We start from the raw sequence: 27,811 nt of genomic DNA on the forward strand, positions 1-27,811 counted from the left end.
ACTCTAGATGGTAGTGTCTTGAGGAAAGCTGTCCTTGGTTGCAGGTACACAATGTAGGAATGGCAGAGCATTATAATCTACTTCCAAAATTTGGTTCCATTGACAATATTGAGATCAGAGTCAATGACCATGTTGCGCATTTGGCATTAGTGACGGGATGTTTTTCTGTGAATGAGTCTTTTTCTCCCCTTAGGGAATGGTTGGAGTATACTAGAGATGGCTCCTTGCAGGGTGAGCTCAGGCAGAGCTGGCATTTTGTGCTGACATACCAGTCATTGATTGACGATTAGACGGTGCTGCAAGAAAGCATTCTAATCCACAAAGATGATCATCGCTACCAGCAATCCTTACAGTTTTGGAATCATAGAGCATCAAGTTAGACGCAGTATATTTTGACTTTTGATTGTGGAAACCTGAATCACCAAGGTACAGAAAGCTACAGATTTAATGTGGTGAAGATAAGTGTGGTGGGCAGCATGCATGTGGTGGGACAAAAGGTCTGTTTCTGTGCTGAAAGGTTCTATGTCCCTAACACTGTGTGTTTTCCTTTCCCTCATTGGAAATATCTTGTATTTACATACTCCCTAATATAGTAAAGCTTTCCAGAAAGTGATCAAGGGGTAAAGTTTGGCTCCAGCCATGTAAGAGTTTGATCAAAGTAACAGGTCTAATCTTAAATTAGGTCAGAGGGGCAAACAGGCGTTGAGATTTATTGGTAGAGAGCAAAAATTGTTGGAGATATGTACAAGTCACACATGTGGGAAGAGACAGAGTTGACATTTCTGTTGAAGACTCTTCGTTAGATCTAGGAAGGAGATGAAAGAAACTCATTTAGCAGCAGGGAAGATGTAGAAGGTTGGATGTAGGGTAAGACCAGGATGACCACGGGGAAAGGCTGTAAACAAGGTTATCTGATCACTGACTGAATTACAGGCCATCAAGTTAGATGCAGTTAGAGAATGAGAACTTGAATAAGACAACACAGGTAAGGAAATATGAGAGTCGCAAGATGCAGAGCAGGCAGACATGAGAGACTAAGTGAGCTCCTGTTCCTATTTACCATCTGCATACATTCTTTCAGTCCATTGATACAGCTGATTCTCATACTACCAGCTCTGCTAAGTTCTTTCCTATGAACAGGGCCTGTACATCTGGTGGGGATGCAGCGATACTATAATTTTGCTGAGCTGTCAGTGAATTCTTTGATTGTTTTGCATCCAACTCTTAATGCTGCAGAAATGCAGCATGCTAATGTAATTCCCTGATCGAAGTACACAAATTGACATTCATGAGAAGAAACAAAATCAATGGCATACTTCGTGTCAGTTCCAGAAACCGCTGCCAGTGACAGTCCTAATTTGTTTATGACCTCTGTGAGTTGCTGGATTCTACATTTATCTGTTAGAATGCAAACAAGGTTTTACATGATCAGGCCTTTTCTTTTCAGCTGGAAAATCAGCTTCGTGCCATCTGTCTATCAGATGTTCAGAAACCTGGGCTGCGTACTAATGCCATATGGTGGTCAGTCTCCATCCCTCCCCCATTCAATTCCTCTTCCCTTCCCAATCCAAAGTGGGCTGGATTCATATTGCTCAGACCAGGCCCTGAATTATGTTGTTCTAAAATGCGCAAAGGTTGACAGGTGAGATATTTATAAAACTGCCCGCATCTCTGAATAAGGAGCAGCCAGAATGCCAGACGCTAATCCGTTTCTGAGAAGATACTTCTAAACGTCAGGGAGATGACAGCTGATAAGAGGAGTCTCCACCCTCTGCTTTCCAGCCTTGGCAGCATTTATTTTAATTCTTTCATGGGATCTGCTTCCCTTTGGAAATGCCAGCCGCCTTTACCACTGAACTGAGGAACCAGTTAAGGGATAATTCCGTTGATGGGTCATAGCCTCTTCCTGCCCTCAAGAATATTAAGGAGCCATACTAAATTAACTTTTGTATTACTCTCCTCCACCCTCTGCTCCCTATCTTCCTTCCACCCCACTACTCAATTGTGCCCCAACTATATCTGTTCAGGAAATAGTAGTTCACCTTATATTCAAAATCATGATAGATCAATTTATACAACCATCATGGGACTTTTGCTAAGGCCCATAGAAATTGACAATTAAGAACTGCACAATAAAGTATGGTTAAGCAGATTAGCTTTAATGTTGTATGAAATGCTTCTTGCAAGGTATTTTCACGTTAACTCAACACTTGAATGGTCCTACCAGAGGGAGCTGCAAAAGTAGAGCAAACTAAGATACTTTAATGTACAAAAGAATGTCTCAAAGTGATTATCAGGAATATAATCAAGCAAAATAAGTTAATTCTGAACCATTGATGGTAAAATAAAGCTATTTGTTGAAGGATTATGTTTTGAGAGCTGCTTTATACAAGAAATTGTTAGACAGTTGAAGAGGCATAAAGTGGGAATTCTGGAGCTTGATAAATGAAGATATGGCTCCTAACAGGAGGTGAATAGATCAGAAGTAGATGACTGCAGATATTCTGAAGGGTGGAGACACAAGAAGCATCAGAATCTGGAGCAAACAAAAAAAAAATTCAGGCTACTGGAGGAACCCAATAGGTCAGGCAGTTTCTGTGGGGAGACATGGGAACCAGTCCAGATTAAAGTTTTAGACCAGAGATGTTGACTGTCCATTTGCCTGCACTTATTCCGAAGGGCTGTAGAGCTGAAAAGTGTGGCTAAGCTAGGGAGAAGTGAGGCCAATGGAGGTTTAAGTGAGAGTCTGATAGTTTAGCAATTATCAGACTGGATGTGTTATGAGCAGTAGAGCAGAGATCTAGATGATCCCCATGGAGAATAGGACAGGGAAAGCTGGTTGGGAGCAGCAAAGTCTCAGGATGATTGGATCTCTGGTGTCGAATGTTTCCCCAGCCCCGTGGTCCTGAAACTACAGCTGGTTGCTGGGGAAAACAAATTGCGGAATGGACCACCTAATTCACCATCACTTTACACACCCTGTAGAAGACTGATATACAGAAACCATAGAAACCATAGAAAAACTACAGCACAGAAACAGGCCTTTTGGCCCTTCCTGGCTGTGCCGAGCCAATTTCTGCCTAGTCCCACTGACCTGCACACGGACCATATCCCTCCATACACCTCCCATCCATGTATCTATCCAATTTATTCTTAAATGTTAAAAAAAAACAGCATTTACCACCTCGTCTGGCAGCTCATTCCATACTCCCCCCATTCTCTGTGTGAAGAAGCCCCCCCCTAATGTTCCCTTTAAACTTTCCCCCCCTCACCCTTAACCCATGTCCTCTGGTTTTTTTCTCCCCTTGCCTCAGTGGAAAAAGCCTGCTTGCATTCACTCTATCTATACCCATCATAGTTTTATATACCTCTATCAAATCTCCCCTCATTCTTCTACGCTCCAGGGAATAAAGTCCTAACCTATTCAACCTTTCTCTGTAACTGCTCCAGATATTAACAGAACAGGCAGATACAGGAAACAGAATATTGTGCAATGTCTAATTGCCGGTTTCTCTGGACCTTAGCAATAATCCCATGACAATTCTATAGAGAGAGCAATGATAATATTGGATATACAGCAATTTACTATTTCCTGAACAGATATGGTTGGGGCAGAATTGAAAGCTTGATTTGCCTGACATTGAATTCATGTTCAAATATCAACTAATTGCTTGGAAGATGTTTCTAAGGTTGGTAAGAGGAGTATCCCCCCTCTGTTTTCCAACCTCGGTTAAATTTGTTTTTACGTTTTCATGAGATCTGCTTCCCATTGGAAATTCTGCCCTTGTTTTACCATTGAACCAATTGAGGTGCAATCACACTAGTGGTTCTGGAGTCACATACAGGCTAATCTTGGTAAGATATCGACTGGGTAAATTCAGACTCCATGGGCCAAATGCCATAATTTTGCTTTTATATGTTAAGATTTTGTTCCTTTAAATTGCATCATCATCAACTAATGGTGGAGGCATTTGTCCATATCACACTTTGTCTTGTCCTGTCTTCTCTCTGTCAGGTCTTACAGCAGCAGCTGCAGCTGCAGCGGCAGCTGCAACCAATGCAGCCATCGCGGAGGCCATGAAGGCAAAGAAGATCAAACTCGAAGCTATGAACAGTTTCCATGGTAGCAATAACCAGCCTGGGACCGAGTCAGAAAATGGTGACATGAACTCCAGTATTGGTGAGTTCCCCCAATTATTGTCACTTACAGGTTTTGTTATTTCAGGAAATAATTAATTAACATATTAGTTAATGTAAGCTTATCTGAATAATATTAGACTTACCTTTTATGTGTTGGATATAAGTGACAGATTTTCATTACTTATGAGCTTTGTTATTTCCTGAAATAACAAAACCATGTGAGCATATTGACTACTTGGCTTATTAACGTGATTCCTTCTTGGTCTCAAAAACTGTGAGTCTGCAGAGTTCCTATTAATACCAACTCAGTCTAGATGTAAAGTTTGACTACGAGTACATAGGACCCAAAGTTGCTGTTTTTGATGATGTTTCTTGATTATTTAGTGAGGTATTGAGCTGGAAAATAACAGAGAATATCAAATCTCAGCAGAATTGAAGGGACAGTATCTTCGGAAGTGCACAAATATGGAAATCTAAAAGTTGCTGTCGGCAGTTCTGTGCTCCTCCACAGGGAGCGCTATTTCACACCCTGCTCCAGTGTGAACTGATGAACAAAACGTGAAATAGTTATCTTGTTGCATGAATTTCTAGTAAGTTTTGATCAGTGTCCAACACTATAATTATTATTTACAATTCTCAGTGGCTTTGAGAAAATTAAATCCATAGGTGGTAATCTCTTTAAAAAGTGCTTTCAAAATTCTATCCCTTTCAAATAATACTTTAAAAAAGTATATAAGTTTTGTCCTAACTTACTCATAAAACATGTTCCTGCCTTCATTTTGCACTGTGTAATATATTTAAAAAGTTAGCTTAAAATTTCTGGAATTTGTGTCATTTAACTCTTCAATGTTTTTTCGCGGCTTAGCAATGGCATTCCTGCAGTGGGTACTAGGGATCCATGAGACTGATGCCCAGCAAGGTTCAACATGCCACAGAGACCTTGAGGTTTTTCTGTGCAGTTTTTCTTGAGATCAGCAGGCAGCAGAGCCAGTTTTGTGATAACTGCAAGACCTGCAGTATAATCACAAAATAGCACTCTATTGTCCATACTGTTGTGTGCTTTTATTTTACAACAGAAGAAAATGGTCTCTTTAAAAGAAGAAATGAAGTCACCATTTTTGAAAATGTGTTGTGCTTAATATGCTTAAATATTATGGTTTCATAACTTTAACTCGATAACATTCCTTCCAATGGTTTTTGCCTGTTATATGCTGGCTTTGCACCAGGATTCTTTGGGATGTTCTGTCGTCTAGACTGGTGTTAGAACCAGTATTATTTTCACTTCAGTACAAACTAAGGGCTAATACTTATGCATGTTTAATTTTAAATGCATAGTTCTTTGATATGTAGTACGCATTTTTTAAAATGTAAAACTCATAAAATTGTTCAATTTAAATTTTACTGTTTAGCATTACTGATACAAAGGGCACTGCTGGAAAGGCAATTCCATCCTTCTCTCCTCCTCCCCACTCACAGATAGCTCGAAGCTTATAATATGACTTTGAAATGTCAAGGACCTGGACTGCAAGGTGTGTTTTGCTGTTGGCCCAGAAAGAGAATGTGGTGTAAATAATTCTAGTTGCTTCATTGACTACTGTCAACAATTGACATTGATAGTACATTTCAAAAGTATTCATAGCTCTGGCAATAATGTCATCGTCATGCAAAGTGCCCAGGCAATATCAGTTTTAATCCTAGAAGCTTATGAGAGTAAGGAAACAGTCTTAGTTATACTTTTATTGACAAATTATTCTCTTGTTTCCTTTAATGAAGTTGACATTTTGCTGGATTTTCCAAGGTGATTAACTCCTATTAGGACCTCACCCAAGAAACTATTAAAATATTATTCTGATATTTGCCTGTGTAAGCCTAAACATGATAACCCAAATTTTGCTTGTTTCTGTTAGTATTGGAAGTAGAAATCCTGATGGCTTTCCCGTCTGCTCATACTCTATACACAGGATAATCCTGATGACATTTATTATATTAAACTCAGAACATAACAGTGGTTAGAACTAAGATGTTGAAGATTGAATGAGGTGAATCTTTGGGCCTACTAATTTTAATAAGATGAGAGAGAATGGACTAACATCTTTTGTGGGGTGGTGGTATAGATCGTAAATCAATTTTGATCTGAAGGAGGACAAAACGTATCACCTCTGACCTAAAACATACATCCCTCTTTTTAAATTTCTCAATTAACAAGATGGCAGGGACTCAAATTAAATAAATATCATCACCTTATCTCATTTATTTTGCTGAGAAGATTAGACAGGGTGGCTCATGTAATATTAGAATTATGGTTGTGCTGTACTGGAGGTCTTTTTTTTCTTGTCTAAGAGCCAGTGTTAACCAGAATCAATGACAAGGTGTGGTTTGTGTTGCAATGGAACATGCAGGTACATCCATTATTGCCCAGAATTTGTGGTCATTGAAAATGATGGCATTTGACATTGACCTTGGGAAACATTCCTTACTCATTTTTTGTAATCTCTATGGCAACTGCTTGTATCATGCCTTCATGCCTTGTACACAATAGCTACAAGAAATCTCTGGTGTCCACCAGAACTAATTGAACTGGATGAGCAACCAGTCTTCCAGTAAAGTATGTTCACAGATTGCATAGCATGGATTAAATAAATCGTCACATTTTAAATTCTATTCAAATGTTTAAATAAATATTAGAACAAAACTCATTTGATCAAGATATTGGCTGAACGATCCCAAATAAGCTTACTAAAAATGTGTTTTGAATATTCATCTGAGAGAATTACAATGGATATGGATCAATTTAATGTTAGTGATTAGCTACTTTGCTAAGCATTGATTGTGGCTTAATAGGCAACTAAAAGCTGCATCCTCAGCATAAAATTTTCTAGTTAATATACAGAGGAACTAATTTGTAACTAGTTTAAATTCAGGCCAATTCAAGAAACTTTCTTGTACTGAAGTATTTTCTATGAAAGAGCTATAAATGAGTCATGAGAACTTGAGATACTCAGTAAAACCACAGACGCGGGCATCTTGAAATTGTAGTTGTTCTCATGGAATAATAATAATGAACATTGTTCGCTTTGCCATGAGTACAGCCATAAATTTGGCTGGTGTGAACACATTGTCAATTTAAGGAGATATTTACAGCTTTAGAGGTCCTTCCTAATCAAAGCATCCATACAGGAAATGATGTGGCACCAGCCTTCTTATATTTTGTCTGGAATCTTTGGAAGATGGATGATGAAAAACTTGCTGCAGTAGTGTTTTGCAGGCACTGAATTTGCAAACTCCATTCTTCACGTCTAACTCAATGACTTGTAAAAATCTGATTCAAATTCTTCTGAATTTGCAAAATTTCTTGTAGATTTATTTTCAATTCTGGTGAACATTGCTAGTTCAACTCAATCCACATGCCTTCATTTAGCCTGAATCCTAGATGTTAAAAATATAGCATAACTTACAATAGTGATGAATTCCAGTGCATGTGGAAATGTACGATACAATTTATCTGTAATAAGTACCATGGGATATTGGTCAGCAAGACTGGAAACATGGAAATAGTGAGTCACTTCTGAAATAGACCCAAGTTTGGATGAAGTAATGTGAGAACTTCCATCAGCTCAGTCCCATTATACATCAGACCTTTCAACATTCAAACTCCTCCAATTCACAGGGCCTATGTTTAGACTTGAAAACTTTTGTTCTGTTCTAGATCTCTGCTATTTCACTATTCTGATGCATTTTGGTTCAGTGTAAAAGCTCCTGAAATTGCTTACATTGAAATCCATTGATAGGGTTTTATTTTTACCCATTCATTTATTCTAATGATACTTCCCTGTGATTGAACCTACCTGTCCAAATTGAGCCAGTGCTTTATGTCTTTGTCACCTTCAAACATGGATAAGTGGCTTCCTGTCCTACCCCAGCTTTCCATTCTCACTGAAGTTGAACACTCACGCCAATGTCCTGTTCTATCTGTCATGTTCCATTGCTTGATCTTCAAGTGGAAATCAACCAGCTGCCTCTCTGAACTCTTTTGCAAATGATATCAGTATATTCCTCAGAGGGAATTGACTGCGCTGCTACCTGGTTTTCTGAAGCCTACAGCATAGTCTGCAGTAAGGCGGCTGTGAGCAGCACAGCATGCTATGAAGAGCACTAATCTTGGGGAATTCATTGTAATTCTTTGTGGAGCACAGCTCACAGTGCAGTGTCTTCATGGTTTCTTCTCAATCCACTGAGAAAGATATCCAAAATGGTAGCAAAGGCACAGGCAAAGGCAGATCAAGTTGTGGTAGAATGAGGTTGCAAGACCTAAAAATAATTACATCAAAGAGAAAAAAATCATAGCAAAATGACTAAAATCTTTAAAAAATGGAGGGAATAAATGTTTAACAGCACCAAATTCTATGATGAAATTGTATTGCTTGAAAGTTGGAAATAGGATGGGCGATCTAAAGTTTTGATTTAACCATTTAATGCTAATCTTGTGAGTTGTGAAAGTGTGGCTGACAAGAAGTTGCCAAAGGTGAGTCGTGGATGTGCCTTGTGTGACTATAACCTCCTTTATACCAGTAAATACCAAGTTAGTTCTACAAGGAAGCTTACGGGCTTCCTCAAGCCAAATGATGAAGGTCGTCAGAGTACTTTAGGTATTGGTCCTGAGAATCCCATTAAAGGTTAATTCATTGCAATTCATCCTGCTCCAGTTTCCATCACTAGGATGGTTTGCAGCAGAATTCAAGTTCTAATTACAGCATATCAGCAATTTCAACAAATGTGTTACCTGATGAAGATGTTAGTATAGGGTACAGCCAATGATGTGGAATATATTTCCAGCAGACTGAGATCAAACTGGTTTCCTGGATTTCAGAAATTCCTATATTTGACAGATGTGGAATTTGCAAATCATTACAAGTAGACTTCCAAGCATATTCCTCACTAAATTACTGGCAGAAAAATAAATGCATCTAAACCAAATGGGGGCTCTTCATTGATGTATCGAGGATTAACTGCTTCTTTAATTGCCTAGGATTATTTTCATAAAAGAGCAACATTTATTTTGTGACTTTCTCAATCATAGGTGTTCTAGATTTGCAGTATTTACAGCCACAAAGTACTAGCAGAAGTAACAAATAAAATCTTACTGGAAACATAACAGGCAGTTTGAGTGCGGCATATATGCTTCAAACAGCAATAGCATAGGGGGCCAGATAATCTGTATTAGTGCTGTTCATTGAGGGATAAATATTGATCAAGGCATGTGATAGAAAAACTCATACTCTTTTTCAAACCATTGACATAGGAGTGTAGAGTTCTTTGGTCTCTGTACAATGAAGAAAGAAAAGGTTCAAAGGTTTATTTATTATCAAGCTACGTATGCAGTTACAACTCTGAGATTTGTCTTCTCCAGGTAGCCATAACCAAAGAAAAGCATGAAAGTCATTCAAAGAAAAACATCAAACCCTCCCACACAAAAAAACCTAACAAATCGTAACAAACAGCAGCAAGAACATCAACCACCCCAACATCCCCATACAAAAAAACCCCAACAAATCACGGCAAATGGCAACAAGAACATCAACCCCAGCAAAACAAAGAACAAATCATGCCCAATGAAGAAGATGCATAAATAGCAGCAAAAGGGTAATATTTCTTCTGCAGAAGGATAAGTGTGGTGCTGCATCATAAGCTCAGCCTAGATTTTGTACTAGAGATCTAGCATGAGACTATAATCCATACTTAACTCAGAAGTTTAAGAGTAGTATTTCAATGCCAAGGAATATGAAAGCCACATCCAACTATCATGGAAGTGAATGTGAAACTTCCAGTAGAAAGTCCCTGGAATTGTTGTCAATCTAACAGAAATATCAAAAAGATGGCTCTTAACCATAAAAAAATGGATATCCTGTTGAAGCTGTAACTACCTTTGCACAAAGCAATGGGGAATTAAGAGGCATGAAAGCTGAAGGGATTACACAAGCATATGATAAAATAGGTGGAGCATCTTAGCTGTTAAATAACACCCCAGAGTTCAGATGGAGAGCCCCATTCTCTATTCACCGGAATCACCTGCAAGAGAACTTCCATCTTATAATACTGTAAATAACCCAGAATTAAATTCCCTGTCAAAATGCCTGTGGGATATATGCATTGGAACAGGACTAATTTGATGGCTCCTTCAGATAAGCAGGATAGAAATGATCCGGTGAATGGGCTCCTCTACACTGTAAAATTCAGTGATCATGTGTTGCAAATTTTGTAAAAACAAAGTCAACCATTTTACAGATTTTTTTCCACCATCCTGAAATATTAAAGCACACATCACACCATTTGGACAACCATTTTCGTTGTACAGTGACCTTCCTGGTTTAGATGAACGTCAAAACATCAAGCTGAAAATTTAGTGCTATTAACAATTTGGCAGTGATATGCAGAGGGTATTCGAAGTGACACTGTATAATCTGTTCTGTACCTTACAATATTTAATTTATGGACTTTATACATGATTCAGCTATAGAAACATAGAAAATAGATGCAGGAGTAGGCCATTCGGCCCTTCGAGCCTGCACCACCATTCAGTACGATCATGGCTGATCATCCAATTCAGAACCCTGTACTTGCCTTCTCTCCATACCCCCTGACCCCTTTAGTCACAAGGGCCTTATCTAACGCCCTCTTAAATATAGCCAATGAACTGGCCTCAACTGTTTCCTGTGGCAGAAAATTCCACAGATTCACCACTCTCTGTGTGAAGAAGTTTTTCCTCATCTCGGTCCTAAAAGGCTTCCCCTTTATCCTCAGACTGTGACCCCTCGTTCTGGACTTCCCCAACATCGGGAACAATCTTCCTACATCTAGCCTGTCCAATCCCTTTGGAATTTTACACGTTTCAATAAGATCCCCCCTCAATCTTCTAAATTCCAGAGAGTATAAGACTATAGATCTATTCCTTACATTTCTAAGCTGTTGTGTGTTATGTGTACTACTGTTTTTTACACCTTGGTCCGGAGAAACGTTGTTTCTTTGACAGTATACATGTATGTAGTGAAATGACAATAAACTTGATTTGACTTGATGAGTTCTGTTGTGACCTCAATGTGGCAATGTCCAGGTTGTAAGCACAAAGTCATCTGCTCACCTTGTTGACAGTCTTTTTTCAGTCTCTTCTCGAAAGGATCACCATAGCTGTCATTGCCACCCGCAATCTCTTCTAATCTCTGCCAGTGGGAAGTTGAATTTTGGACATTGTCACAATACAGAAACCGTGTCACTGGGGCAGCCAAGTCAGCTCAATTATCAATTCTATCCATAATTGCTTTAAAGGCTGCTTCATGATTCACCAGATGTAAATGTAATTCGAGACACTGCATGACATCAACAAATGTGTTTGCATGACATTTTTTCTATTGCCACTTCAACTAAGGTTTTGTTTTAACTGGTTTGAAGTAAATAGGGTTAAAAGTTTAATTACAGAAGGTAGCGTGAGCATTTTGAAAGGGCTCGTATATGAGTTTGCCATAAGTGTCATACAACCTCTAAGTATAGTTGTGAGTGTGGAAAGGGGAAGTTAAATTAGTCAACTTGAGCTCCCATGGAAGTGGAAAGCTTAGTTTCCACAAAGGATTAATTTTAGTAATCAGGCTAAGAACAAAACCAGAGCGTACATGCACGGATGTATTCAAACATATGCATTAGTGTATCAACTTGAATTCCGCTTAATTAGCTTCTAATATGATGGCATAACATCGATTTCTCCTTCCAGTTTAAAAAAAAAATCCCTCCACCTTCCCTCTTCTTCTATTCCACAATTTGGCCTCTTATCCCTTCTCACCTGCCAATCACCTCCCCCTGTGTTCCCTCCTCTGATTGTCCACTCTCCTCTCTCATCAGATTCCTTCCGCTCCAGTTCTTATCTTTCTTACCGACCTGGCCTCAGTTTTCACCATCTAGCTTTCCTCCCTCCGCTCCCTCCGACTTTTTCATTCTCGTGTCTTCCTGCTTCCTTTCCAATCCTGAAGAAGGGCCTCAGCCCAAAACACCGACTATAGTTGCTGCCTGATCTGCTGAATTCCTCCAGCATTTTGTGTGTGTTGCTTTGGATTTCCAGCATCTGCAGAATTTGTCGTGTTTGTGGTACGCATTAGGAATTTGAGTAAGCCAGTTGATCCCTCAAACCAAGTCTATCTGCAATAGAGTAAGATCACAGCTAACCAATTTATGACCACAGCTTAGAATCATCAGTGCAATTGGAAATCATACCTTCAACCCCATTATCCAAGTCATCGTGCAAAGTTGAGTCTGTAGAGCTGATTCCTGTGTTTCACCATTTGTTACATACTGCCAACTAGAAAGAGTCTCATTTATTACTTCCCTCTGTCTCCTGTTAGCTAAATAGAATTCCTTCCATGCTAATATGTTACCTCCTGCATCGTTTGTTTACTTATATGCCATGTTGTATGACATGGACGATCATGGTCTTTCCATGACCATGATTGTTCTTGGCAAATTTTTCTGCAGAAATGGTTTGCCATTGCTGACTGCTGGATGAAATTCTATTTTCTGCAATAACATTGACATAGCTCCTTATCAAATGCTGCTAGGAATCAAAATATAGTTTATTAGCCTACTCTTGTCCATTGCATATGTCACATTATTAGAAAACTCCAATAAGGTGATCAAATTTGATTTCCATTCACAATGGCATATTAACATGCTCACTTTTTGTATCTCCTTTGATGACATTTTGCACACCGCTGCCTATCTTTTCCCATGGCAACCTTAGAACAGTGATGGACTCTAGAATGTACCAGTCCCTGCATTTAGCCTGGCTTTAAGTATTCAAGCTACAAGTACTACTTGACCACTGGCTTGCTTTATTGTACGACTCACAACCATGACCATGTCAATGGTGCATGGTGAGAGACAGCTTATGTGTAGTGCTGGTGATGACCTCACAGAGTACTTCTGTGATCAGTCATGTAGCCACATACTGTGTTGTACTAGTATCCTAAATATCATGAACATACCACACTGCATACCACAATATCACAAATAATCCATGCAATAATTACTATAAAAATTGTGAATGTAAGCAGTCAACCACTCAGCCTCTTTAACCTCTTTCACCAGGTTTGATAATGGTCTATATGCATCTGAGCTTCATTCATACTCTTTGGTCCTGTAAATTCTGATATTCTTGCCCAAGAAAATTACCAATTATGGTTCTGAACTTTTCAATTAATTTCTAGTCACAACAGCCTACGTGAAGAGAGGATTCCAAATCTCTTTCGAGCTCTGTGCGAGGAAGCGTTTCCCAAGTTCGACTCCACATGGACTGACTCTGATCTTCAGATTATGTCTCATTTTTCAAACTCTCCCACCAGAGGAATTATGTTCTCCTCATCCATCTTATCAATTTCTTGAAAAACCTTGAACACCTCACTTAATGGACATCACCCTTTTACCTCCTCAACTTGACTGGAAAACTAAGCTTCTTTTATGTAACCTGTGAGCATGGTTAATGGCATAAGTCTAAATATTCTAAACTATAACTTTATGAAAGTCAAGGTAGTTGAATCAGGAGATAATATTATCCAGAAGATATTTTGGAAATCAAGAAAGAGAAATAAGTCTCATAGTCACACCATTCTATTAGATGTGCATCATGGTACAGGTCAGAAAATGTCAGCATGTGCCAGCAAACAAGGCAGAGAAGTAACAAAGAAACTGTATCTCTACCAAATTATAAGTGGTTGTACCTGACTGTAAATGTAACTGACTGTAACAGTGACTGGCTGTAACAAAGGACCGTGAACACATGGCTTTCTTTTTGATTTCTCTCCCTCCCCCATTTGGATTATTCTGCCAATCATCCTTCACCACTCCTCAGACCACCTGTCACCAGTGGCACCTGTCTTATACCTCCTCTCCCTCCATTTCACACTGGCTTTCTCCCTTCTACATTCTCAGTGCTGACAAAGGGTTTTGACCCAAAATGCTGACTATCCCTGTACCCCCTACAGATGCTAGTTGACCCGCCAAGTTCCTTCAGCAGCTTGTTTCTCACCCCAGATTCCAGCAACTGCAGTTTTTTGTGTTAGGCATGGTTAGAATGTTTGTGTAAGGGGTTTCTTTTTTTATGTCACTGCGTAGTCTAATTAAAATAGCTTCTTAGTTATGTTATAATTGAAAGAGCTTCTTTGTTATGTTAACTGCTGAGAAAGTCCTTCCCGCTAGCAGTTTGTTTGACTCACGTTACTGATAAGAAGGTGTTATGAACCAATTGCGATAGTTGTTATGTTTTTGGTGTATCTGTAAGATATTGTATGTGCAGGGTTTTGGGGGAGAAGGTGGGAGAGAGAGACAGTGGATGGACCAGTGAATGGACCAGTGGCTGTGAGTCCGCTAATGGGGTCGGACCCTGACCGGGGCGTTTGGCGAGGAGAGGAGACAGAGACGGACTCGTGGGGAGCGTCTGGTCCACCACCGTTGTTGGTCCCGGGCGGCCGGTTGAGGTGGTTCGAGGGGTCGCAGGGTGAAGAAGAAGGGTCCTGAGCTCCAACTGTTTGTGCACGAAGAAATTGAACTTTGATAAGTGTGGTGCCTTTGATTTTCCTTTTATATTTTAGACTCTGTTTTATTCTCTATTAATTATATAGTTCCAGTAATATCTATAAACTGTGAATCATTTAATCGTATCTGGTGTATTGGCTGTTATTTGGGCGGGGTGGGGTACATCACACAGCATCCACACAAACTAATTACCCAGTTTGCCAGGGCCGAGGGCTGTTTCCCCAGACGACAGCAAGCCGAGCGACCCTAAGGCTGGCCAGGGGGCCTACATTTGTAATAGGCAGAGTATTTGAAAAGTGTAATTGCTTAACATATTTCCCCAACAATTTCAACAGTGCATGTCTAGATACTTTTTGAATGTTATGAGAATATTTGCCTGCACCAGCACCTCAGGCAGCACATTTCAGATTCCAACCACTGCCTGTGTGGAAAATATTCCTCTTCAGATTCTCTCTGAATGGAGAGGAGAGGAGGAGAAGAAGGCAACGCGACGGCAGCGTGCGCAGCCACTTCGGTGGTGATGTCTGTTATCTGTCAAGTAGGGGACCATGCACAATTCTGATTTGATGAAGACAAACGTGAAAGCACGGAGGAACATCTGGAAAACTTCTGAAATGCCCGCTTCGCTGCCACTGCTACTGTGTGGTAACTGGAATCTCCGGAGCAGAAGGCTCCGAAATCCTCGGCTTTGCTTGTTTCAGCGGCTGGGGCGAGGTCGATGGCGCTCGGCAGAGGGTGGCGCTCGGGAGGCTGTATTGGAGAGGCTGGTTGGGAGCTCGAAGTTTTTGGATGGATGGGCTCAATGTCGGCTGTGGCTGGCTTCTTCCAAGCCATCAGCAAGTTGATGGTGCCTGGAGGTTTACGGCAGGAAGTTTCTCCCTTTTGTCGCCTGCTATCGGGGACTTGGGAGTCGATCGACTCAGGTGACTTTTGAGACTTTATTTACCGTGCCCATGGTTTGTTCTTCATCAAATTATGGTATTGCTTTGCATTGCTGTAACTATATATTATAATTATGTGGTTCTGTCAGTGATAGTCTTTGGTTTGTCCTGTTTTCTGTGATATCACTCCAGAGAAACATTGTATCATTTCTTAATGCAGGTATGCATTTCTAAATGACAATAAAAAGAGGACTGAGTGTTCTCATAATCTAATATACTAATCTAATCCAATCTAACCTCTAAACCAACCGCCTGCCACTTTAAACCTGTCCTCTTTTGTCACTTTTGCAACTTTCAAACTGCTTTTGCTTGTATCAAAATTTGACTATTTGCATGACCTACTGTCATGTAATAACATGCTCTCTGAGTTTTTTTTTGTTAATCTTCCACCAACTCAGTATTAATCTTTTCTTGTTGTTCTGGCTGCCTTGGTTTGAGTAATCTTTTAGAAAGCTTTTCCAATTGATATATGCTTGCAGCACATGAAAAAGGGGACTGAAACCTCATGGGCGCTGCTATAAAAAGGAGAGGGAAGTTACAGCAACCGATGACGTCCAAATAAATTTTTCTTCGGATAAAAGAAGGTGAGGGTGGGCGGGGCAGCTGGATTGATAAAGATTAATTTCCATTGGAGATAACAAATTAAGATTCCACAACATACTGACTGCACAGATACAAACTGGGTCAAAAGTGGAAAAATCAAACATTATCAACTCAGTGCTCACTTACAAAGGAATTAGTCTAGCAAAAGCTGCTTTCATTGGCAGTGACATATGTGCAGCCTTATAGTGTATCAGGAAGAGATTTCTGCTCTGGAAAAATATTGGAGGTGGCTTTCGTGCCGTATTATTCAGGAGCCTCAGCAATACAAAACAGAATAGTTTTTTCCCTCAGACTTCAAACCTAACTCCATAGTTAAGCATGGGCAAACGTTTTGGGTTGCTACCCCCATGGATCCCAGACCACTTCCCCTGTGGACCCATCTCCCTTTCTGGCCATTGCATTAAAAACTATAAAGAATTTTGATTTATGATGCACAGTGAAAGAAAGTAAGAATTGCAAATTCAAAGCAATGAGAAATAGTTGCAAAAATTATTCAAATCAACAAATGACACTGCAAATAAAATTATTTCTTTAATTACAGTAAAAACAATTTTTATCAACAATCTTAGAGTGTACGTTACTAGTCCAACTATTCACTACATCATTGCATTTACACCCTTCAGTGAAATGGATTGGCTCTTTGCAGTGATACCAGGTTCTCAACATCATGCTGAACGAGTCTTAGATCCCCAGTTTAGTAATTTGCATTCTGTTTCGTTGCTTTGAAAGAAGTGTACCAACTGCACTGAAACTGTGCTCCACTAAATATGATGTTGGAAAAGCAATAAGGATCATCTTGACCTCTTTCTACAGTGCATGATAGGACTCAGAAATTTCTTTCTGCAATTGAAAAACTTGATATAATTTTTTAAACATCAGCTTCAGTTCAGTCATTTCGTAGCAAGGTCAGTTTTTCCTCCATCCTTCTAAGTGTTCAGGAATGGATTTATTACCCAGTGTGGAATTCTGATTGAGAGAAGATCCTGAAATCTCTCTTTATGTGGCTCACCGAGGTGGGCAGACTATACATGAAGGTAGTCTAATGGTATTCTTTTTTTCTCTTTCCACTCAGAAAGACTCAGAAGTTGTAAAGTCACGAGGGTTAATATTGTACTTAAATAGAGTTAACTTGGACAGAAATGTAGAAATGATTGATTTGACTGTGATAACGTTCACAACATTTCCTTGTAATTGAAGACTGATTTGATTAAAATTTGTGACTAATTCTGACAAATAAGCGATGTCACACCCAATATTTTTGAGTTGATTACTGAAAGAAGCATTTGATTCTTCAAAGAATGCTATTAATTTTAAAAGTGCATAGAAGTATCTCAGACGGTTTCCTTTTGAGCGTCATCTGATTTCTATCTGCAACAGCAAGCGTTCAAACTGTTCATCATTCTTAATAAAAAAATTCTTGAAATAGAGGAGAATTGAGAGCATGGGATTTGATTTTATTTACTGACGTTATAACAGTATTTAATGATTTGTGCAGCTGATTACTTAAATGTTTTCATGACAAGACAGTCTGTAAGTTACACAGTGAATGATAGATAAGTTAGGTACATTTTCAAGAAAGTAATTACCCCATGGTGGCATTCTGTCGTTGACTGTGCCCTATCAGCTGCACATGCAAGAATGTTGGTGAGCAGAATGTCCTTCTCAAAATTACTCAACAACCCAAAATATTGACTCACCCTTCATCTATAGGAAGAAATACAGTCGACAGAGACGGAGGAATTGCGAGAAGGGAATGGCATTTTTGCAAGAGACAGGGTGGGAAGAGGAATAGTTCAAGTTGCTGTGACAGTCTGTAGGCTTATAGTAGACAACAATAGATAAGCTGTCTCCAGAGATAGAGACAGAAAGATCAAGAAGGGGAGGGAGGTCCCCTTCTCGCAATTCCTCCATCTCTGCCGCATCTGCTCCCAGGAAGAGGCCTTTCATTCCCTGACGAAGGAGATGTCTTACTTTTTTAAAGAAAGGGGCTTCCCTTCCTCCACCATCAACTCTGCTCTCAAACGCATCTCTCCCATTTTACGCACGTCTGCTCTCACCCCATCCTCCTGCCACCCCACTAGGGATAGGGTTCCCCTTGTCCTCACCTACCATCCCACCAGCCTCCAGGTCCAACATATAATTCTCCATAACTTCTGCCACCTCCAATGGGATGCCACCACCAAGCACATCTTTCCCTCCACCCTTGTTCTGCTTTCCACAGGGATTGCTCCCTATGTGACTCCCTTGTCCATTCGTTCCCCTCATCCCTTCCCACCGATCTACTTCCTGGCACTTATCCTTGTAAGCGGAACAAGTGCTACACCTGCCCTTACACTTCCTCCTTCACCACCATTCAGGGCCCCAGACAGTCCTTCCAGCTGAGGCGACACTTCACCTGTGAGTCGGCTGGTGTGATATACTGCGTCCGGTGCTCCCGATGTGGCCTTCTATATATTGGTGAGACCCAATGCAGACTGGGAGACTGTTTTGCTGAACACTTACATTCTGTCCACCAGAGAATGCAGCATCTCCCAGTAGCCACCCATTTTAATTCCACGTCCCATTCCCATTCTGATATGTCAATCCATGGCCTCCTCTGCTGTCAAGATGAAGCCACACTCAGGTTGGAGGAACAACACCTTATATTCTGTCTGGGTAGCCTCCAATCTGATGGCATGAATATTGATTTCTCTAACTTCCGTTAATGCCTCCCCTTCCTACCCCATCCCTTATTTATTTTTATTTTTATTCCCCCCTTTTTTCTCTTCTCTCTCTTTACCTCTCACGATCACTCCTTGCCTGCTCTCCATCTTCCTCTGGGCTCCCCTCCCCCTTTCTTTCTCCATAGGCCTCCTGTCCCATGATCCTCCCCCTTCTCTAACTCTGTACCCCTTTTGCCAATCAACTTTCTAGCTCTTAGCTTCTTCCCTCCCCCTCCTGTCTTCTCCTATCATTTCGGATCTCCCCCTCCCGCTCCCACTTTCAAATCTCTTACTATCTCTTCTTCGAAGGGTCTCAGCCCGAAACGTCGACTGTGCTTCTTCCTATAGTTGCTGCCTGGCCTGCTGCATTCCACCAGCATTTTTTGTGTGTTGCTTGAATTTCCAGAATCTGCAGATTTTCTCATGTTTGCGTGACTCACCCTGCATAGCTGTTTTTAGTCCCCTTACAAATAACAACTTTTGAACCGTGCTTTCTTTCATCTTTTATGAAGTGAACATAACCAAGAAGCAAAGATTTGTTTCCTGACAAAATTGACTCATCCAACTGCAGAGGAAATTCTGTTGTTCGAAGTATGTTGCACAATGTGTCTTACAGTATACATTCTCAGATATTTCAACTATTCATCTTCGAACAGAGTTGTCACTGACTGGAGTCCCTCTAGTTATTTAATATATTGACTTGTGTAAAACTGTACCCAGAGCCTCCTTTACTGCTGGTAGAATCAGATCTCTATTTGCATGGGGCAAAGCGCAATGAAGTGTTGCTTGAATTACGCAAACCATGATCTGATTCTAACGTTTACATTATGGAATAATGATAATTTTCAATTGTCTATTGTTTGTCCAACCTCAAGCACTGCTATCAATAATGGGCAAAGTTATGACATCATCATCGTTCAGACAAAGTCTGACTGTCTGCCTGAAGGTATATAAAATGGGACAGTGATATCTCGGTTGGGCCATGGGCTAGATACATTCAGCTAAGACCCTTCAAAAGGGCAGAATCTGGACTTTACCAGAACCTGAATGCCATACCCTAATTCACTGGAATTGAGTGACTACATGAGTAGAGTATGGGGGCCGTACTAGCTAACACTGTATTACAGTAGTGAATGGCAATACTGCTGGGCCTGGGAATAACACTTATCTTTACTCCAGATTTCTTATGATATGCCAAATACGGAAATATCACATCGCTTTTCAACAACTGTAATACATTTCCAGCAAAGTGTAAGAGAACTGTGGGTTAGCAAGAGGTAAGGGGAGTAACATGATCATTGTAATCAATTATGAGGCACTGAGGATCACTGCTTATAATAAGTAATTTATTTCTTAAATTAAGCCTGTAATCCTTCAGTTGCCTTCTCCCCTTTGTTCCCCCTCCCCCCATCACTTGCTTTATCTTTATTGCCCCCTTTGAAACTCCCACAGCCCCAAGGGGCAATATTGTCCACTTTGTGAACCACTAGTTAACTACATAAAAGTCGTAAATGCTGGCAGTTGGCACTGGTGTATTCAACTGACTAAGAAATTGAAGGTATGTTTATAGTCATATGCACAACTACATGTATGATCAGGGACAATGAAAAACTTACTTGCAGCAGCACAGGCACGTAGCATCTGTTACACACCATTTACAAGATAAATATAAATTACAGAAAAATACAAGAAAGAACATAATTAGAACCAATAAAAGCAAAATCCATTGTAGTGCAAAGTGGTCTTATCGTGGCCAGCCTGAGGTTCTGGTTAGGGTTGTGTAGGTTATTTCAAGAACTGATTAGCTGAGAGAAATTAGCTGTTCTTGAACACGGTAGTGTGAGATTTCAGGCTTCTGTATCTCCCGATGGTATCTGCAAGAAAATGGCATGGCCGAATGATGGGAATCTTTGATGATGGATGTTGTTTCATCGGAAGGAGTAATGCATTCAATTGAATACAATTATATTCCTGCAGTGTAGGAGGTATTTAGAAGGTTGAACCTTTTTTTTTGTTTTGTTTTCTCATGATGTTGGAACTATTCCATTAGGATGTATTCATGCTTGGCAAAAATTGGTTAATTTTGGTTGTTGTATTGAACTCAAGATGCATTAACATTTAATATCCATAAACACAAATAATTCAAAATAACAAGGGCTCTTTAACTGATGGGATTTATCAGTGCATTGATTCTGCAAGCTCTGCAGTGAAGCTTTTCTGCAATTTGAAATCTACCTACTCTGATTATACGGCAGTACATGCGCGAGACCCCTGACATTCGTTAGATGTGGTGATACCAGCTGGCGTTATCTCGACCTCTTCTAAAGAGAGAGTGGATTTCACCATTCATGGTGTGCAAGAGCTGAAGCAAAGCTACTCAGCAATCTGCCAGGAAATGAGCTTGAAACCCAAAGTGACCACGACAGTCACAAAATCTTGTTGGTTACACTTAACAAGCCTGTTAGCTGCTTGGCTGAGTACTGGAGGCTTTTCGGAAAATTGCAACAAGCTGGCCAAGCCCTGGAGCAAAATTCCACAGGTTGATCAACTTTAACAAAGTCTCTGTTTTCTTTTCTGTAGTCATGCACACTCTCAGTTTCTTATCCCTTTCCTTGTTTTGCTTTAATCTTCCCATCTTTTTCACGTCACTTCACTGTCCAGTGCACCCAATTAAAAGAAAATGCAATCAGTTAGTGAAGTGTACGTGTGTATTTTGGAGACCATGCGAGTCGCTCTTAAAGCAAAATGCAGTATCTGTATGGATATCATTTACTACCAGTAGCTTTCATTTGTGGAGAAGAAATTAAAATATTCCATTCTATGAGATTTTCTTTTCAACCTTTGTTGAGAGTACTTGCAATTGTAAACAACAGGTTGTATTGTGATTGAAGGTATTCATACGTCATTATCATTTACAGTATTTATGAGTGTAAGGCATTGAACTTTAATAAGAACTCAGGAAGATACAACTGATACGTGCTCTGGAGTAGGTCAATGTAGACTTGTTTATCTCCTTAAACTAATGATGCCTAATTACACCAATCCCTTCTGCCTGCAAACACTCCATATCCGTCCATTCTCTGAATATTCATGTGCATACATAGAAGCTTCTTCATCCCCTCCATCACCCCTGGGAGCACATTTCAAGGATGCACATTTTTTTTGTTTCGATTAAGCACTTGCCCCACACATTTTGAACTTTCCCCTTCTCATCTTAAATGCACGCTGTCTGGAATTCAACATTTTGATCCTGACAAAAGATGCTGTCTAGCTATGGTTCTCATAATTTTATACAATTCCATTATGTCTCCCCTCAGCCTCCACTGTTCCAGAGGAAAAAACAAAACAAAGTTTGTTCAACCTTCCTTCAGAACACCTACCTTCCTGCTAGCATCCTGGTAAATCTCACTGCATCCTCTCCAAAGCCTTCACATCCTTCCTATAATGGGGTTCAAGAGTTGAGTGAACCAGCATTGTGGTAAAAGATTTATACATTAGGTCTGATAATTGCAGATTTAGATGGTTTTCCGTGTAATTTTGCAGCCTCATCATCATGAAGGAATGTAGAATTTGGAGCACAGCATTCCCAATTTGCTTTAAGCCTATTGCTTAGTATTGGTTACTTGTAATTTGTCAGTCCCATTCATTCAGAGCCAGTTTGGGATGCATAAACTTAAAAACTGAGACTGTTGAGAGTGTGTTGTGGTAACGGATAGAGGAAATAATGGATGTGGATAGTCACAGGAACAGCAGAAGAGTGGTGGGAGAGAAACTGGTGAGAGGATCAAGGCCAACTGTGTGGGACTAGTATAGGAAGTTGAAGAGCTGACAAGTACAGGAAAACAAAAGGAAAAAAAAAACAATTATATGGTAGCTTCACCAAGAGGGGGAACATTTAGCTTCCCCAAGTGGAAGCTCACTCTGGACTGGTGTTAGTGCAGCTTCTACACTTTATTTTGCATTGCTATTATTCTACTCAATGTACTGTGTAATGATTTGACTGTATGAACAGTATGCAAGTCAGGTCGCTGTACCTTGGTACATGTGATATATGAACCAAACAAAATCTAATAACAATACCAGCTTGTTCCTCAATAAAGCACTGCTTGTTAATGTAAATTCTGTTTAAGTCACCTCACGGTATTCATTTCTCTGGCGCCTTGCATGTGCTTTGCTTAAAGTCATTGTAACCGGGATCGTGTAAGCCCTTTGGGCTTGCTGGAAATTAAGCACACTCTTAAGCGCAAACCAGAAATAAGTCCAGCAGAGTTTTCTTCATGAAAAATTTGTTGAGGAAGTTGAAATGGAGAAGCTGCTACTGCAGATAAGCAAGCTGACAGGGTCAGACTAATTGGCCTGGCTGAGATCCTCTGATTAACAGAGAGCTGACATGCCAATGAAACTAATAGAAAAAAGCTTTATCTCTTCCCTTTACACGGTAACCTTGAGCCATAGCCCCAAGCTGCATTATAATTCTAGTAAGTGAGCCATAGAAGGCATGGAAAGGGAGGCATTAGCACTTTGAGTAAAATATATGGCTGCGATACCTATCCTCCTCCATTCACAATAAATTGGACTCCTTTGCTTTAATATTTACTTGCTGGGATGAGATGGCCGTCTGTGAGATGAAGAATGGTCTGCCAGTAGCACTTGAAGGTGACCTGTCAGTCGGGATGGACAAATCTTCCGCTTTGTGAAACATACAAAATAAATCATTAAAGCAGGCAGTCGCACAGTCCACGGTTTAAATCACCCCAGATTTATTATTGGAATTAATGCTTCATTTGGTCAGAAAAATGGAGAGTGGGGAAAATCACAAGCACTTGAGGGGTTTCAATACTGGAGCGGTCCTTCTATTGATTACCAGGAATGTCTTTCTGATCTCTTGTTTATATCAGGCACAGCTTTGTGACGGATTTGCTGATCTGAGCTAATGACTTCCAGATAAGGTGGAAGAAATGCGGTGTGTCACAGCTGATTGGACCTGATAGCAATACAAAAGGCATTTGAAAGTATGCTTCAGAACTTTGAAAGGCTTAGAACCTTTCCAGTGTGTTAGTACTGCTAGGCAGAGTTTTTTTTTATTTACAAAGAAATGCATTGACATTAACATCAAAAGACATGGAGTTCTCAGAAAGCAAAATACACAGACAATGGTTCTAGTTCCTAACCCAGCAATAGGCTATGTGTTGATTCACATGTAGTGAGCTGCCAGCTATCAGCAGTACACACTTGGCTATACGTGTGTTGAGCTGGAGGAACAAGTGCCCAATGCAATGGATGCCACACCCACTCTACCACTGCAATCACCATTGTGCCTTACTGAGGGGATAGATTGTGTGCACTTTGCACCTGCCCTCTCAGGGAAAGCTTGTGTAAAAGTAACATCCCCTTTACCAACCCTGTGTGAAAATGGACTTTAAAATTTTAGACTTTTAACCATATAACCATATAACAATTACAGCATGGAAACAGGCCATCTCAGCCCTTCTAGTCCGTGCTGAACTCTTATTCTCACCTAGTCCCACCGACCTGCACTCAGCCCATAACCCTCCATTTCTTTCCTGTTCATATATCTATCCAACTTAACTTTAAACAACAACATCGAACCTGTCTCAACACTTCTGCTGGAAGCTCATTCCACACAGCTACCACTCTCTGAGTAAAGAAGTCCCCCCTCGTGTTAACCCTAAAGTTTTGCCCATGTCAACTCATGTCCTTTTGTTTGAATCTCCCCCATTCTCAATGGAAAAAGCTTATCCACATTAACTTTATCTATCCCCCTTATAATTTTAATCACCTCTATCAAGTACCCCCTCAACCTTCTACGCTCCAAAGAATATTGACGTTTAATCAATGTTTAACATTTTCTAAAAATCTATTTTAAAATATTTAATTCCATATGTTTATTAAATATACATAAACGTTTCAAAAGACTTTGATGGGAAATACTGTTAATGCATTACTGCATTGTGGGGCTGGGTCTTGGTATACACCACCTGGGGCTTATTTGTTACCCAGAGCCTTCTTCACCTCCTGCCATTCACTCTCTGGATCTGGAAAAAGTAGAGGTGAGCTGGTGAGTACAGTAAACAGTGCAATGGTGACATCAAGGATCCAGCCTCCTTTCCTCTCCATCATCATTTACCACAGCCCCATCTGTGGAGAAGAAGACAAGTAACAGTTCGGTCTGCTGACTAATCATCAGCAAAAAAAGGGTAGAATGAGCTTCATATAGCCAATAACGTCCCTTTAAATGTCTCTCTGTGTTTAGTTGAATTGTTTTAAACACCAGTGCAGTGTTTGAAATGACTGAGTGGTAGTTATTGATGGTCATAAGCTAGATTGATTGTAGCTGCCCAGTTAAGCTTAGATGTTAATCAACAATAGTCATTGTGGCTTCAACTACCTGTGTGCTACAGTTTTAAGTTCCTCCCTTCTCCAACACTTCACCTTTCCTCCTCAGTAAATAGATTAAAACTGGTACTCTTTACTAAGATTTATTTTATTACCTAATCTAATATTTTCTCATAATGCCTTATGTTAATTTTTGTTGATATACCTGTTGCGAGTTGTCTTGAAGTGGTTGGTATCTCAGAAATAGGCAGAGCAGTGTTGTAGCAGCTAGCACTGTTGTTTCAGCTCAAGGGATTCCAGTTCGAAGCAACAGGAAAAATACTGGGGGAACTTAATGGGTCAACTATATCCATGGAGGGAAATGGACAGTCAAAATTCTGGGTTAACAACTTGCATCGGGATTGGGGAAGGATCTTGAACTGAAATGTCAACTGTGTATTTCCCTCCACAGATGATGTCTAACACTCTGAGTTCCTCCAGCATTTTGTGTCTTGCTCCAGATTTCCAGCATCTGTAGTCTCCCTTGTGTAGATGTGAAAAGTGTGAAATTTGGTTAATAGGCTCCTATATATTACCCCTTAGGGTAGGTAAGTGGAAAATAACTGAACGAGAGTGTGTGAGAGAGGATAAACTGCAGAGCTGACAAGAAAACAAAAGGGAGAGAATGGAGCAGATGGGATTAATCTTCTGGAAGGTAGCATGGATCAAATGGGCTGAATGGCCTCCTTATGTGTTATAAACAATGTGCTGTTCCTGGTTTGAGAAAATCAAATCCCTATCTTAGTTAATTATAGGCTTGATTTATCTAGGATTTCAAAGGTATACATCCTCCCAGTGAAAGACTAAGGGATGGAGGTAGTTGCAACTATCAGTAGCTCATTCTCAAATCCAATAGATGCCTCTAGCATTGAGTTGTGCTCGTAATGATGGGTTTGGAACAGCACGCTAATACCTCCCAAAATGGATAGGTAGCATTAACCTTAAGAAATACCCATTACATTTCTGACCCAAATAACTCAGAGTAATATGCTGCCTTTTAAAGTGTTTGCATCGACCCAGTATGTGTGCTGTGATGATTTGCACCGACCCTTGCAATATGAATTTCAAGCTCACATCACTGATGTGACAGTGCCCATTGTCAACCTGCAACTGGAGTCTTTCTTTATTCTAATAGCAATCGCATCTTTCTTTGTAGTATAAAAAGACATTAATAACATGATCTATTTGCACTCGCTCATGTTCTGTTACTTTATTTTGATTTTGGAGTTCGGTAGAACAGTGGTCTGGGTTGGAAGATATTAGTTCAAGTCATGCTGGCTCATCATTGCTATGACAGTCAGTGAGAAACTTGTATCCAATGGATATAAAGTATAGAAGAAAGAACAGTACAGGCCATTCAAACTACAATTTTGTGCCAATCTTTTAACCTACTCCAATATTAATCTAATGTTTCCCTCTTCCGTAGTCCTTGATTTTTCATTCATTCACATGCCAATCTAAGAGTCTCTTAAAATGTCTCTAATGTATCTGCCTTTAAGACTATCCCCGCAGTGCATTCCACACACCTATCACTTACTGTAAAAAAAAACCTTCCTCTGATATTCTTCTATAGTTTACTCCAATCACCTTAAAATTATGCCCTCTTGTATTAGTCATTACCATCCTTGGAAAAAGTCTCTGGCTGCCCATTCTATTAATGTCTCTTATCATCTTGTACATCTTTATTAAGTCACCTCTCACCTCCTTCGCTCCAAAGAGAAAGGCCCTAGCTCACTCGACCTTTCCTCATGAGACATGCTCTCTAATTCAGAGCAGCATCCTGGTAAATCTCCTTTGCACCCACTCTAGAGATTTTACATTTTTCCTATCATGAAGTGACTAGAAATTAACACAATACTCCAAGTGTGGTCCAACTAGAGCTTTATAGAGCTGCAACAATATCTTGTGGCTCTTGAAGTCATTCCCCTAACTAATAAAGGCCAATACACCTATTAACATGCATGGCAGCTTTGAGGGATCAATGAACGAGGTCAGGAGAGGCCCACTGTTTCTCTTGCTTCACAAGGCTCAAGGGAACCACTCTATCAGACAAGATATTACACTGTTCGTCCTTAAACAGAATGGCCTTTAATTCTGTAAAGTTCTACAGCAGCTTTGTGTTGCAAAATGGAAGGTTAGCAGTGAGGTTGACAATGCCCAACATTTAGAGCCATTAGGGGACTTCAGTTCTCTTTAACGGGATTGAAAAGGGTCGGGTACAGCTGGGATTAATAGCGCTCGGTTTAGTCATTAATCATCTATATCCCTCCTTTCTATAACTTGAGAATTTATTTACGTTTATCTCAGTGTAAGAATTGGTTAAAGCAATGAGGTTTCTAACTGTAAGGATTAAGAAGCTCAGGTGAGTTGGTCCTCTAGCAAGATGGTGCAATTGCCATGTGACAAATTTGCAGAATTTTGTTTCAAATGGCAGAATGATGAAATGAAGGCACAAATTCC

At 40.1% G+C, this 27,811-nt stretch overlaps 1 protein-coding gene across 6 annotated transcripts in view; it reads left to right on the top strand.

Moving 5' to 3' along the window:
- LOC140198011 (dachshund homolog 1-like) overlaps positions 1 to 27,811 on the top strand; it is a 582,914-nt gene that overhangs the window by 294,807 nt on the left and 260,296 nt on the right. For all 6 annotated transcript variants that reach the window (XM_072258800.1, XM_072258799.1, XM_072258801.1 and 3 more), the window contains one exon: positions 4,016 to 4,180. In XM_072258800.1, the coding sequence (XP_072114901.1) occupies positions 4,016 to 4,180 (165 nt within the window). The remainder of the gene's footprint in view (positions 1 to 4,015; positions 4,181 to 27,811) is intronic.

Source organism: Mobula birostris, chromosome 5, assembly GCF_030028105.1.
Source record: "Mobula birostris isolate sMobBir1 chromosome 5, sMobBir1.hap1, whole genome shotgun sequence".
Classification (NCBI taxonomy): Eukaryota; Metazoa; Chordata; class Chondrichthyes; order Myliobatiformes; family Myliobatidae; genus Mobula; species Mobula birostris.